The 14,439-nt window shown below is 42.5% G+C and overlaps 1 protein-coding gene across 5 annotated transcripts in view; it reads right to left on the reverse strand.

Annotated features, from left to right (window-relative positions):
- Nucleotides 1-14,439, reverse strand: part of BCAT1 (branched chain amino acid transaminase 1) — a 106,305-nt gene that overhangs the window by 67,324 nt on the left and 24,542 nt on the right. For 3 of the 5 annotated variants that reach the window (XM_039544176.1, XM_039544194.1, XM_039544202.1), the window contains one exon: nt 5,336-5,407. In XM_039544176.1, the coding sequence (XP_039400110.1) occupies nt 5,336-5,407 (72 nt within the window). Of the gene's footprint in view, nt 1-5,335; nt 5,408-6,683; nt 6,804-14,439 lie in introns of those variants that run through there. The other 2 variants (XM_039544182.1, XM_039544171.1) reach the window with 1 other exon arrangement.

A 14,439-nucleotide genomic window follows, 5' to 3' on the forward strand; every position in this document is an offset into this window, starting at 1 on the left:
TAAACATAAGAGAAAAAGCGGGGCACTGCTTCGTAGCCTCTTCTGGCAGCTCATCAGCATTAATAAGTATTGTCCGGTTGTTATGCGCTGACAGTGTGCCCAAGCTGAGGTGCTAGGCTTTGGAGTGGCTGCTCGGACCCTTGACTCCAGAACTTTGAAGCAGGCTGGAAATGACTTAGTTTGAACATTGCCAAAGCTTAATAAATAGGAATAATAAATGTATAGGATACAGTCTTTGTTGGGAGGAATTTTCCATCTCTGAATCAATACTGGGTGATATTGTTTTACATATGGGAACAGCAGTATGTTGTAAGTGTTAAAGTACACAGATAAATGCCATTTTTATTTAATTTAAAGACTAATATCCAGCAACTTTTTAGCAGGCACCAGATGCAGTAAGATTAGGTTAGTTCTCAGGCAGTCCTTTGGACAGTACATAAGCCACAAAATGCATTATGCACCTCCATGATGTTCTGCCCTGAGCCAAATCGGGCATGTTATGTAGTAGGATGCCTATGAAGGATAGGTGTCTGCTGACCCCATCCAGCCATCATATTTTAGATCTTTGGGTCAAAGTTGAAGATGATTCTCGCAGGGAAGTTGGTAGGCATTCGGAGAAGTTGACCATACCACCTTAGTGAGAGTTGGGTGACTGTTTGAGAGAGTGGGACATGTCTAGTTAGGAAGCAAGTCACTTCACTTGACTTGAATTTGATGTTTCAATCATTCAGAGATGCTTCATCTGAACAGTTTCCAACTTCTTTTCACACTTGACAGTAAGGAGCCATGTTTCAGTCCCATAGGTCAGAATACTGATCACCAAAGCATTATATACTCATCTTCATCTCTCTACGTATCAGGGTGCTCCGTTTGTGAAAGACATTTTTGATGGGGCATCCTATTGCTGACTATGCTTTTTTCATTCTGTCCTTCAAGTTCTTTCTTGATGCTGCCCGTGTAATTGATAACAGAGCCAAGGTAGGTGAAATCACAGATAATCTCAACTGGTTGATTGCCCCCTAACTTGCAAGAGCCTGCAGCTCATTTGAAATTGCCTAATGGAAAAAAACTGGTTATACTGAAATTAATTTTCAGGCTGACTTTCGCTACTAAGCTTCCCAGGGTTTAGATTCAACAACAAACAATATGTTATCGGCAAAAATCAGTGTCAATGAGGTTATCATCATCATGTGGTATACTTACAATGCATTTATTTAGTGTCCGTTCAAACACAGTCTATGACAGCATGGAAGTGTTCTGGGGCAGCAACGCATCCTTGTTGATTGTCTTCTTCCAAATTAAGTTGGGCATTCCTTTCCCATTTACAAGAAAGCAGCTTGAGGAGTCATCTTATATAAAAGAGACAGAAAATTCTGCAGGAATGGCTATGAGTTTCAGCCAAGGAGATTCCCTGTTACCAGAGTCAAAGGCAGCCTTGATATCCATGAATACAATTTAAAGGGCCCACTTGAATTCTCTTGCCTTCTTGCTAAGCTCTGGACTGTGACGATTTGCTCCAAGGTAGAATAGCCGGAATTGAAGCCAGCTTCTTGTGGTCTTCTCTTGCTTCTTAAGATATCAGTGGCTTGGGCCGACAAGGCAGAAGCAAAAAACTTTCCCTGGTATGGACAGAAAAGTAATGCCACAATAATTACAAGAGTCTCGTTTGCTGCCTTTACATTTCCAAAGTAATAAAACAATGCTTTTTTGCCAGTGGAACAGGACCGACTCTCCAGATGATGCTGAACAGCATCATACTCACACAAAAAATAGCTGGTCCAGCACTTTTAAAGAGTTTTGCAAGAATTCCAGATGCCTTATTTCCTTTAGCTTTCTTTACAGCTCTGTGGATGGCATCAATAGTGAATTTGCCAGGATGATTTTGTGCAGAATGAGTCAACTCAGCAGCGGCTTTAATGTCAGGGTCCAAAGAAATTGGGGGTGCATTTCACAGCTGGCTGAAATGTTCACTCCAGCATGCCATTTACTCTGCTTCTGTATCAATTAGCTGACTTGAAATGGAGTAGGTCATTCACTTGGGTACGGTCTTTCTTGTCAGTGAGGTCACAAAAGTGTTTATAAAAGGAAGCAAAATCATTCCTGGCAGAGTGCAATGGCTCTGGCTTCCATAAAAGCTTTGCAGTCACCATGTATTACTTTGTTACGAATGCCATCTAGCTTACAATACATGACCGTATAACCTATCAAACGAGCCATATGCAACTGTTCCGTGATGGCTAAAGTACTAAGGAGATCCAGTCCATCCAGGTGGTTTCAGCATCAGTATACTCTGGTAGGGTCTCAAATCTATTCAAGATTCCAACTATTTAGTAGTTTTGAAAACTATCAGTTTTGAAGTTGGGTAATTCAAATTTTGGTGATCCACTCATCACTTTGCCTGCATTTTTTAGTCCAAGATGAAAATGTGCAGAGAATATTTTGTGGTTGGTGTTACTAAGCTCGGCAGACCAATAAATTCTACAATTGCTGATGGATGATCTTCAACAACAGATTACGTTCGAATCAATCATTTTCTTTGTTCGGACTTTGTTACTTGACCAAGTAAACTGGTGAATTCCTTTCCTAAGGAACCAGGTGTTCATAATGACAAACTCATTAGAAACACACAACTGTAAAAGATATTCGTGTTGATGTTTAAGGTATCTGGAGTAACTGGTACTAACAATTTCCATGCTCCACTAGAACTTTAAAGTCACCAAGGAGAGTGAAGATGTCGTAATTCAAGATAGGTGAAAGAAGAAAGCAGAATTAATTACAGAACTCTGTCTTGCCTTCATTAGAAGCTTCACTAGTTGGAGGGTAGCAGAGAATTGTCCATCTTCCATGCTTATGCTGGACCTCAGCTGTAAGCAGGCAACTGGAAATTGATTCAAATAATCACATTGATTTCATAGATTCCAAGGCCAGAAAGGACCATTGTGATCTAGTCTGATGTCTGTATAATACAGGCCATAAAACTTCCCCAAAATAATTCCTAGAGCATATCCTTTAGAACAGTATCCTTTCGAGTTAAAAATTGTCAGTGAAGACTCTACCATGACCCTTGGTAATGGTTAATTACACTCACTGTTATAAATTTACACCTAATATCCAGTCTGAATTTGTCTAGCTTCAACTTCCAGCCATTCAAATGGGTTATACCATTCTCTGCTAGACGAGTGGTTTTCCTGGGTTGTGACCCAGTGCTGGGTCATGGAATGTAAGGCACTGGGTCGCAGTGGTTCTGGTCAGCACTGCCGACTGGGCCATTAAAAGTCACTACCTGTTCCGACACTGCGCTGCGCCCCGGAAGCGGCCAGCAGCAGGTCTGGCTCCTGGGGGGGAGGGGGAGGGCATGGGGCTCCACACGCTACCCCCGCCCTGAGCACTGGCTCTGCGCTCCCATCGTCTGGCTCACGGTTGACCGGGAGCTGCCCAAGGTAAGCCCATGCCCCAATTTCTTGCCCCATCCCTGCGCCCCCCAAACCCAGGGCCCCTTCCTGCACCCCAAGCCCCTCATCCCTGGCCCCAGCCCAGAGCCTGCACCCTTATCCCAGAGCCCTGACCCACTCCCATATCCCAACCCCCTGCATCAGCCCAGAGCCCCCTCCCACACCCTGAACCTCTCATTCCCGACTGCAGCCCTCACCCCCACATTCCAACCCTCTGCCCAAGCTCTGAGCCCCTCCCACATCCCAAACCCTTCATCCCCAGCTCTGCTGGGTTGCGGACATCAACAATTTTCTTCAACTGGGTCGCCAGAAAAAAAAAGTTTGAAAACCACTATGCTAGACTGAAGAGCCCATTATCAAATAGTTATTCCTCATATAGACACCTACAGACTGTAATCAAGTCACCCCTTACATGTCTCTTTGTTAAGCTAAATAGATTGAGCTCTTTGAGTCTATCACTATAAAGCATATTTTCTAATCCTTTAATCATTCTCGTAGCTCTTTTATGAACCCTCTCCAGTTTATCAACATCCTTCTTGAATTGTGAGCATCAGAACCGGACACAGTATTCCAGCAGTGGTTGCATCAGTGTCAAATATAGAGGAAAAATAACCTCAGTACTCCTGCTTGAGATTCTCCTGTTTATGCATGCCTGAATCGCATTAGCTCTTTTGGCCACAGCGTCACACTGGGAGTTCATGGTCAGATGATTATCCACTATGTCCCCCAAAACCTTTTCAGAGAGTCACTACTTCCCAGGATAAAGTTCCCCATCCTGTAAATATGGCCTACATTCTTTGTTCCCAGAATATACATTTACATTTAGCAGAATTAAAACTCATCTTGCTTGCTTGCATCCAGTTTATTGAGTGATCTAGATCACTCTGAATCAGTGACCTGTCCTCTTCATTATTTACCACTTCCCCAATTTGCGTGTCATCTGCAAACTTTATTAGTGATGATTGTGTGTTTTTTTCCAGGTTACTGATAAAGATGTTAAATAGTGTAAAGCCAAGAACCCTGTGGGATCCCACTAGACACAGATCCACTCAATGAAAATTCCTGGTTACAGTTATATTTTAAGACCTATCAGTTAGCCAGTTTTTAATCCTATTAATGTGTGACATGTTAATTTTATATTGTTCTAATTTTGTTATCAAAATGTTGTGTGGTACCAAGTCAAACGCCTTACAGAAGTCTAAGTATATTGTGTCAACACTGCTACCTTTATCAATCAAATTTAAAATCTCAAAAAAAAAAAACCCATCAAGTTAGGATCTGTTTTTCCATAAACCCATGTTGATTTGTATTAATTACATTATCCTCTTTTAGTTCTTTATTAATTGAGTGCTGTATCAGCCACTCCATTATCTTGCATGAGATCAAGGTCAGGCTGACAGACCTATAATTACCTGGGTCATCCCCATTTACCCTTTTTGAAAACTGGCATGACTTTAGCTTTCCCCTGTCTTCTGGAACTTCCCCAGTGCTCCAAGACTTATTGAAAATCAACATTAATGGCCCAGAAAAATCCACTTGGCCAAATCCTCAGATTTGTGAACATGATATTTAAGAGGCATCCAACTTCTTCCTTTCTCGTATCCCAAGCAGCTGATCACATAAGATAGCAGTTGCTTATTCTTTCCTCACTGCAAAAAAGAACAAATGTGTGTGTGTGGGGGGGTTGGAATGCTCTAATTTCTACAGGGGTTAATGCATTATCTTCAAATGCTATCAGCATAAAACACTTATGTCCAGCATTATGATCATCAAACATGTCCACAAATCCAGCATCGTGCACAATGATCATAAACTTCGCCAGATCACTGTCTCTCACTGTGTCTGAAATGTTTCAGGCACCCATCCTTCTGCAAACAACTTACCTTGAAAGATTCAGTTGCTTGCTTTGTGGCTCCCCCTGTACATCCTCCAGCTGGGCACTCATTCTGACAGCCCTGCAAGAAATAAAAAGCAGAGATACCAAATTAAATGCATATTGCAAAGAGGCAGATACCTAGTCAATTAACACTTTGCATGACAAAAATCAAATCAGGCTTCATCATCACTTGATCAGAATAAGAATATTAGGCATTGTATTTTCCACCATCCTCCTGTTTTGTTTTTTGTTTTTTATTTTTGTTTCAATTGAGTGATTTAATATAACTGCATTTCTGGGCTTTAGCAAGACTGGTTAAATCCCACATTAGCCTTATATGTCTCAGGGTCACAGTCCGAGAACAAAAGTGCAATTGTTTCACTTAAAGCTGAATAAATACTCTGGGATTTTACACAATTATATCAGGTCACTGAATCCCCTTTAGAGGCAGACACCTCAGCCTTGTGGTTTCCTTTGTGCCTTTATTCAGTGAAAATGATGGGAGAGAGGGAGGAAACATTTACTCCAAACCATACGTCCTTAACTGAATGAGATAAGCGGTAATGAATGAACGTCCACAAAAAACAAAATTAGTCATGAATCTATACCATATTTCTCTTATAGCTATTGTGTGTCTTTTAAGTGCTCCACAAACTAGTGGGATTATATTAGCCAGCAATTGAAGGAAAGGGGAGCGATAGTGCAAATCAGAAGAGTAAGCCGGCAGGTTCGTGACCCACGAAAGCAAATCATCTAGCAGAAGCATCCCATGTCCTCAAAGCAGCTTCCATATTGCTTTCTTAGCATCCTCTCTCTGCCAGTTCTACAGCATTCTGGTTGCAGACATGAAACACACATTACACACAGCAGCACCTGGGTAAAGAGGAGGGGGGAATCTAACATGTCTTTCTGGCTTTGATCATTGGAGCTAATCAGGACTTTCCAAGACAGTGCTGAAAGATTAAAGGGACGCAGGAAGGCTTTGCGGGCAGGGATCACAGGGATGGAATATTTGGGGGATGGGCACTCGGAAGGCTATGGAGCTGAATATACAGGAGGATGGATGACGGAATATCAGTAGAATGCACAAGAGGATGGACAGGAGGGAACGGGCATTAAGAGGCTTCAGTGCCAGAATGAATGTGGTATGGGGAGGAGGGGGTTAAATGATAGAACAATTAGGTGAAAAGGGATTTTGTGCTATGATCATCTGGGGGAGAGGGATATCAATGCTGGAATGTTTAAGGGCCAGGAGGAGAGGAAGTTAAGTTCTCTCCCTTGGATCAGATGCTCTCTCCCTGTTTCTCTCTTGCCCCCAAATATAAATTAAGAAAGCCATGCAAAGTGGGAAATACCTGGCAAGAGAAGGCATCCGCTGCTCCCTGCTCGGCTGTCAATGAGCTTGCCATGCTGCCGGGTTAGCATGTACAGTGCACCTCTTGCTTACTGAGGCTCTCTCTACTACCCAGCTGAGGATTAGAAGCAGCAGTACAGCTACCACCACAGCTGAAAACCAAGCCCCTAATCATGCCAATGCACTGCAAGTAACTACATGATGTACGATTTAAACTGTAGCACTGTGTTGTCCGAGAGGCCAGCTCAGTGCCTGGGGGGCAAGAGGATTACTAGTATATGTTGGTAAAATATAAACCAGCCCCACAATATTCTCTCATTAAAATATCCACATACTCCCATATAACTCTCTGCTCAGAAGATGACAATGATATATCTGTAGCTATTCATCCCAGTCATTAAACCAAGAGACAGGTACACCTCTACCCTGATATAACACTGTCCTCGGAAGCCAAAAAATCTTAGTGCGTTATACGTGAAACTGCATTATATTGAACTTGCTTTGAACTTGCGCAGCCCTGCCCCCCTCCCCCAAAGCACTGCTTTACCGCATTATATCCGAATTCATGTTATATCAGGTCACGTTATATCGAGGTAGAGGTGTACCACTGTGTCTGGAGTTATGGCAATTTGCATAAATAAGACATTAAGGAGGGAGGGAATGACGTAGGAAAATTTAAGCCCCTTGTAGAAACCAGGTGCAAGCAAAATCCTTTATCATCAGATTGAAAGAGCCTTAAAATTAATCCCCACTTGTGAGAGAGTCTCTACCCCAGATTTGTGAGACATGGCAGACCTGTTTATAACCTGTAGACCAGGGGTAGGCAACCTATAGCACGAGTGCCAAAGGCGGCACTCGAGCCGATTTTCAGTGGGACTCACACTGCCCAGGTCCTGGCCACTGGTCCAGGGGGCTCTGCATTTTAATTTAATTTTAAATGAAGCTTTTTAAGCATTTTAAAAACCTTATTTACTTTACATACAACAATTGTTTAGTTATATATTATAGACTTATAGAAAGAGACCTCTAAAAACGTTAAAATGTATTACTGGCACGCGGAACCTTAAATCAGAGTGAATAAATGGAGACTTGGCACAGCACTTCTGAAAGGTTGCCGACCCCTGCTGTAGACCATGCTTTGTGACACAAGAACCACTATGCTATACTGGCAACAGGAGGAGAGGAGCAGACCCCAATGACTGAGAAGGAGCCACCTGCCCCCACATCTAGGAAGCTCATGGCCACTGCACCCAAGCGGAGGAGCCATAGGGTTCTGGTGGTTGGGGACTCCCTTCTGAGGGGGGATGGAGGCATCCATCTGCTGACCTGAAATCCTGGGAGGTGTACTGCCTGCCTGCAGTCTGCATCCAAGACATCACAGAAAGGTTGCTGAGGCTCATCCATCCCTATGACCACTACCTCATGCTGCTCATCCACATGGGCACTACCGATAGTGCCAAGTATGACATCTACCCCTGAGCAGATCAGACCACCAAATCAAGAGGAGATGGTGAAGGAAGCATTTCTACAACAAACAGAAATATCCAAAACACAAGACCTGATAACAATGGGGAAATTTAACTACTCAGACACAGCAAAACACAAAACGTCCAATAAGTTCTTGGAATATATTAGGGACAACTTTCTGTTTCAGAAGATGGAGGAAGTAACCAGGCAGACAGACATGTGAGACTTAATTCTGACTAATAGGGAGGAATTGGTTGTGAGTCTGAAAGTTGAAGGCAACTTAGGTGAAAGTGATCATGAAATGATTTAAAAAAAAAAACCCAAAAAACCCCACAACAATGAGGAGTCCTCGTTGTTTTTGCTGATACAGACTAACAAGGTTACCACTCTGAAACCTGTCATGAAATGACAGATATCGTTATTCTAAGGAAAGGAAGGAGTGAGAGCAGCAAGATAGGGACAATGGACTTCAAGAAAGCAGACTTTTCCTGAGAAGAAAATATAAGGGGGAAAAAGTAGTTTAGGAGTGCTGGCAACTTCTCAAAGGGACAATATTAGAGGCAAACAGAAAACGATTCTAATATGAAGAAAAGATAGTAAGAGTATATGCCTCTACCAGGAGCTCTTCATTGACCAGAAAATCAAAAAGGAAATTTACAAAAAAATATTGAAAATATGGACAAATTGCTAAGCAGGAACAACGGAACAGCACAAGCACATAGGGGCAAAAATCAGAAAGAAGGAAAGGGACCATTACTTAGTGGGGAAGGAGACAATTGATGACATCAAGAAGGCTGAGGTGTTTAATGCCAGCTTTGCGAACAGGGGCTGCTAACAGGGAGTTTCGCAAGGGAGTTTAGAAGGGGAGTAGGAAGGGAGTGGGAGCCCCTCGCCAGCCCTAACCCCTTCCCCGTGCCCCCCCCTCAAACCTATAAACCAAACCACATTCCAAAACTACTTTCCGTAAACCACCCTTTCACTAACTAGGAGACAATGCAGGCAGAAGCCCAGCAGCAGAGTGGGGGCTATCCAGTTTATTGCACTGACTGTCGCATGTATGATTACCTGCCCTGTGGGCGGGTGGCGTATGTGTGCAGTCGGTGCAAGGAGCTCCTGGTCCTCAGAGACCATGTACGGACTTTGGAGGCCAGGGTGGCGGAACTGGAGGAGCTGAGAAAGGCAGAGAGGTATGTTGATGAGGCTTTCTGGGACACTGTAGAACTGTCCCACCTCCGCTTAGACAGCTCCTGTGCTGTTGAGGAGGAAGAAGGGCCCAGGGAAGTAGAGCACTCGATGGGAGCAGAGGGAAACCTTCCCGTAGTTGGGACCCTCCTTCCAGATGGTGCTGGGGTTGCCTCTCGCACTGAGGTTGCCTCTCCGGGGGAGGGAACTCCAGTTTCTAGGAAAAGGCAGGTGTTAGTAATGGGAGATTCGATTATTAGAAATGTAGATAGCTGGGTCTGTGATGACCGGGAGAACCGTATGGTGACTTGCCTGCCTGGTGCGAAGGTTGCGGATCTCTCGAGGCATCTAGATAGACTTATGTGTAGTGCTGGGGAGGAGCCGGTGGTCGTGGTACATGTAGGTACCAATGACATAGGGAAGGGTAGGAGAGATGTCCTGGAAGCCAAATTTAGGCTGCTAGGGAAGAGACTGAAATCCAGGACCTCTATGGTGGCATTTTCAGAAATGCTCCCAGTTCCACGCGCAGGGCCAGGTAGGCAGGCAGAGCTTCAGAGTCTCAATGCGTGGATGAGACGATGGTGTAGAGAGGAGGGGTTCACATTCATTAGGAACTGGGGAAACTTCTGGGATGGGAGTAGCCTATACAGGAGAGATGGGCTCCACCTAAACCAAAGTGGAACCAGACTGCTGGCACTAAACATTAAAAAGGTTGTAGAGCAGTTTTTAAACTAGGAGATGGGGGAAAGCCGACCGCTGCAGAGGAGCGTGTGGATCGGACACAGACTTCTCTTAGGGGAGAGTCTGATGATAGAGAATCTCCAGGTTATAGTCAGGAGCAGAGGAATGAGAAGTATAATGTAAGGGCCGGATCAGATGATAAACAGTCACAAAAAAAAGAATCTGGCACATCAGAAAAAGGCAGGCTAATAAACAGGGACAAGTTTTTAAAGTGCTTGTACACAAATGCCAGAAGTCTAAATAATAAGATGGGTGAACTAGAGTGCCTTGTGATAAAGGAGGATATAGATATAATAGGCATCACAGAAACCTGGTGGACTGAGAGCAATCAATGGGACACAATCATTCCAGGGTACAAAATATATCGGAAGGACAGAACAGGCCGTGCAGGGGGAGGAGTGGCACTATATGTTAAAGAAAGAGTAGATTCAAATGAAGTAAAAATCTTAAGCGAATCCACAGGTTCCATAGAGTCTCTATGGATAGAAATTTCATGCTCTAGTAAAAATATAACAGTAGGGATCTATTATCGACCACTTGACCAGGACAGTAATAGTGATGATGAAATGCTAAGGGAAATTAGAGAGGCTATCAAAATTAAGAACCCAATAATAGTGGGGGATTTCAATTATCCCCATATTGACTGGGAACATTTCACTTCAGGACGAAATGCAGAGATAAAATTTCTCGATACTTTAAATGACTGCTTCATGGAGCAGCTGGTACGGGAACCCACAAGGGGAGAGGCGACTCTAGATTTAATCCTGAGTGGAGCACAGGAGCTGGTCCAAGAGGTAACTATAGCAGGACCGCTTGGAAATAGTGACCATAATACAATAGCATTCAACATCCCTGTGGTGGGAAGAACATCTCAACTGCCTAACACTGTGGCCTTTAATTTCAAAAGGGGGAACTATACAAAAATGAGGGTGTTAGTTAGACAAAAGTTAAAAGGTACAGTGACTAAAGTGAAATCCCTGCAAGTTGCGTGGGCCCTTTTTAAAGACACCATAATAGAGGCCCAACTTCAATGTATACCCCAAATTAAGAAAAACAGTAAAAGACCTAAAAAAGAGCCACCGTGGCTTAACAACCATGTAAAAGAAGCAGTGAGAGATAAAAAGACTTCCTTTAAAAAGTGGAAGTCAAATCCTAGTGAGGCAAATAGAAAGGAGCACAAACACTGCCAACTTAAGTGCAAGAGTGTAATAAGAAAAGCCAAAGAGGAGTTTGAAGAACAGCTAGCCAAAAACTCCAAAGGTAATAACAAAATGTTTTTTAAGTACATCAGAAGCAGGAAGCCTGCTAAACAACCAGTGGGGCCCCTTGACGATGAAAATACAAAAGGAGCGCTTAAAGATGATAAAGTCATTGCAGAGAAACTAAATGGATTCTTTGCTTCAGTCTTCACGGCTGAGGATGTTAGGGAGATTCCCAAACCTGATCTGGCTTTTGTAGGTGACAAATCTGAGGAACTGTCACAGATTGAAGTATCACTAGAGGAGGTTTTGGAATTAATTGATAAACTCAACATTAACAAGTCACTGGGACCAGATGGCATTCACCCAAGAGTTCTGAAAGAACTCAAATGTGAAGTTGTGGAACTATTAACTAAGGTTTGTAACCTGTCCTTTAAATCGGCCGTACCCAATGACTGGAAGTTAGCTAATGTAACGCCAATATTTAAAAAGGGCTCTAGGGGTGATCCCGGCAATTACAGACCGGTAAGTCTAACGTCGGTACCGGGCAAATTAGTTGAAACAATAGTAAAGAATAAAATTGTCAGACACATAGAAAAACATAAACTCTTGAGCAATAGTCAACATGGTTTCTGTAAAGGGAAATCGTGTCTTACTAATCTATTAGAGTTCTTTGAAGGGGTCAACAAACATGTGGACAAGGGGGATCCGGTGGACATAGTGTACTTAGATTTCCAGAAAGCCTTTGACAAGGTCCCTCACCAAAGGCTCTTACGTAAATTAAGCTGTCATGGGATAAAAGGAAAGCTCCTTTCATGGATTGAGAACTGGTTAAAGGACAGGGAACAATGGGTAGGAATTAATGGTAAATTCTCAGAATGGAGAGGGGTAACTAGTGGTGTTCCTCAAGGGTCAGTCCTAGGACCAATCCTATTCAATTTATTCATAAATGATCTGGAGAAAGGGGTAAACAGTGAGGTGGCAAAGTTTGCAGATGATACTAAACTACTCAAGATAGTTAAGACCAAAGCAGATTGTGAAGAACTTCAAAAAGATCTCACAAAACTAAGTGATTGGGCAACAAAATGGCAAATGAAATTTAATGTGGATAAATGTAAAGTAATGCACGTTGGAAAAAATAACCCCAACTATACATACAACATGATGGGGGCTAATTTAGCTACAACGAATCAGGAAAAAGATCTTGGAGTTATCGTGGATAGTTCTCTGAAGATGTCCACGCAGTGTGCAGAGGCGGTCAAAAAAGCAAACAGGATGTTAGGAATCATTAAACAGGGGATAGAGAATAAGACTGAGAATATATTATTGCCCTTATATAAATCCATTGTACGCCCACATCTAGAATACTGTGTACAGATGTGGTCTCCTCACCTCAAAAAAGATATTCTAGCACTAGAAAAGGTTCAGAAAAGAGCAACTAAAATGATTAGGGGTTTAGAGAGGGTCCCATATGAGGAAAGATTAAAGAAGCTAGGACTCTTCAGTTTGGAAAAAAGAAGACTAAGGGGGGACATGATAGAGGTATATAAAATCATGAGTGATGTTGAGAAAGTGGATAAGGAAAAGTTATTTACTTATTCCCATAATACAAGAACTAGGGGTCACCAAATGAAATTAATAGGCAGCAGGTTTAAAACAAATAAAAGGACGTTCTTCTTCACGCAGCGCACAGTCAACTTGTGGAACTCCTTACCTGAGGAGGTTGTGAAGGCTAGGACTATAACAATGTTTAAAAGGGGACTGGATAAATTCATGGTGGCTAAGTCCATAAATGGCTATTAGCCAGGATGGGTAAGAATGGTGTCCCTAACCTCTGTTCGTCAGAGGATGGAGATGGATGGCAGGAGAGAGATCACTTGATCATTGCCTGTTAGGTTCACTCCCTCAGGGGCACCTGGCATTGGCCACTGTCGGTAGACAGATACTGGGCTAGATGGACCTTTGGTCTGACCCGGTACGGCCTCTCTTATGTTCTTATGTTCTTATTTTGCTTCAGTCTTCACTAAAAAGGTTAATTGTGACCAGATATTTAACAGTTAATATTAACAACGAGCAGGAAGGAATGCAAGCCAAAATAGCGAAAGAACAGATTAGAGAATATTTAGGTAAATTAGACGTATTCAAGTCAGCAGGGCCTGATGAAATCCATCCTAAGGTACTTAAGGAATTAGCTGTAGCAATTTTGGAACCATTCATTATTATTTTCACGAACTCCTGGAGGACAGGGCAAACACAGAATCTGTCTCTAAGAAAGTGGATGAAGAGGGCCCAAGGAATTATAGACTAAGCAACCTAACTTCAGTTTCTTGGAAAGATACTGGAACAAATTATTAAACAATCAATTTGTAAGTGCCTAGTCGATGACAGTTATAAGGAATAGCCAATATGGATTTGTCAAGAACAAATCATGCCAAACCAACCTATTTCCTTCTTTAACAGGATTACTGGTTTAGTGAATGGGGGGAGCAACAGATGTGCTATATTTTGATTTTAGTAGGGCTTTTGATACAGTTCCACATGACATGCTCATAAGCAAACTAGGGAAATGTGGTCTACCGGAAATTACCATAAGTAGATGCAAAAATAGTTGAAAGATCATACTCAAAGAGTTGTCACCAATGGTTCACTGTCAAGGACATATCTAGTGGAGTCCCACAGGGTCAGTCCTGGGTCCCATACTAGTCAATATTTTCATTAGTGACTTGGATAGTGGAGTGTAGAGCATGCTTAAAAAAATCTGCAGAGGACCCCAAGCTGAGAGGGGTTACAAGCACTTTGAAGTTCAAGATTAGAATTCAAAACAATCTTGGAGAATTAGTCTGAATTCAACAAGATGGAATTCAATGAAGACAAATGCAAAGTACTACAGTTAGGAAGGAAAAAATCAAATGCACAAATACAAAATAGAGAACAGCTGGCTAAGCAGTAGTACTGCTGAAAACATCTAGGGGTTATAGTGGATCACAAATTAGAAATGAGTTAAGAATGTGATAGTTATGAAAAAGGCTAATATTCTGCATGAGTTCAACTGGGGAATATTATTGCCTCTCTCAAACACTTCTGCAGGATTCCCACTGTAATTCGAGCATAAAGGAAATATAAACCTTATTAAAGGTTATATTAAAGGTTTATATTAGTCACCTATCA

Source organism: Mauremys reevesii, linkage group 1, assembly GCF_016161935.1.
Source record: "Mauremys reevesii isolate NIE-2019 linkage group 1, ASM1616193v1, whole genome shotgun sequence".
Taxonomy (NCBI): domain Eukaryota; kingdom Metazoa; phylum Chordata; order Testudines; family Geoemydidae; genus Mauremys; species Mauremys reevesii.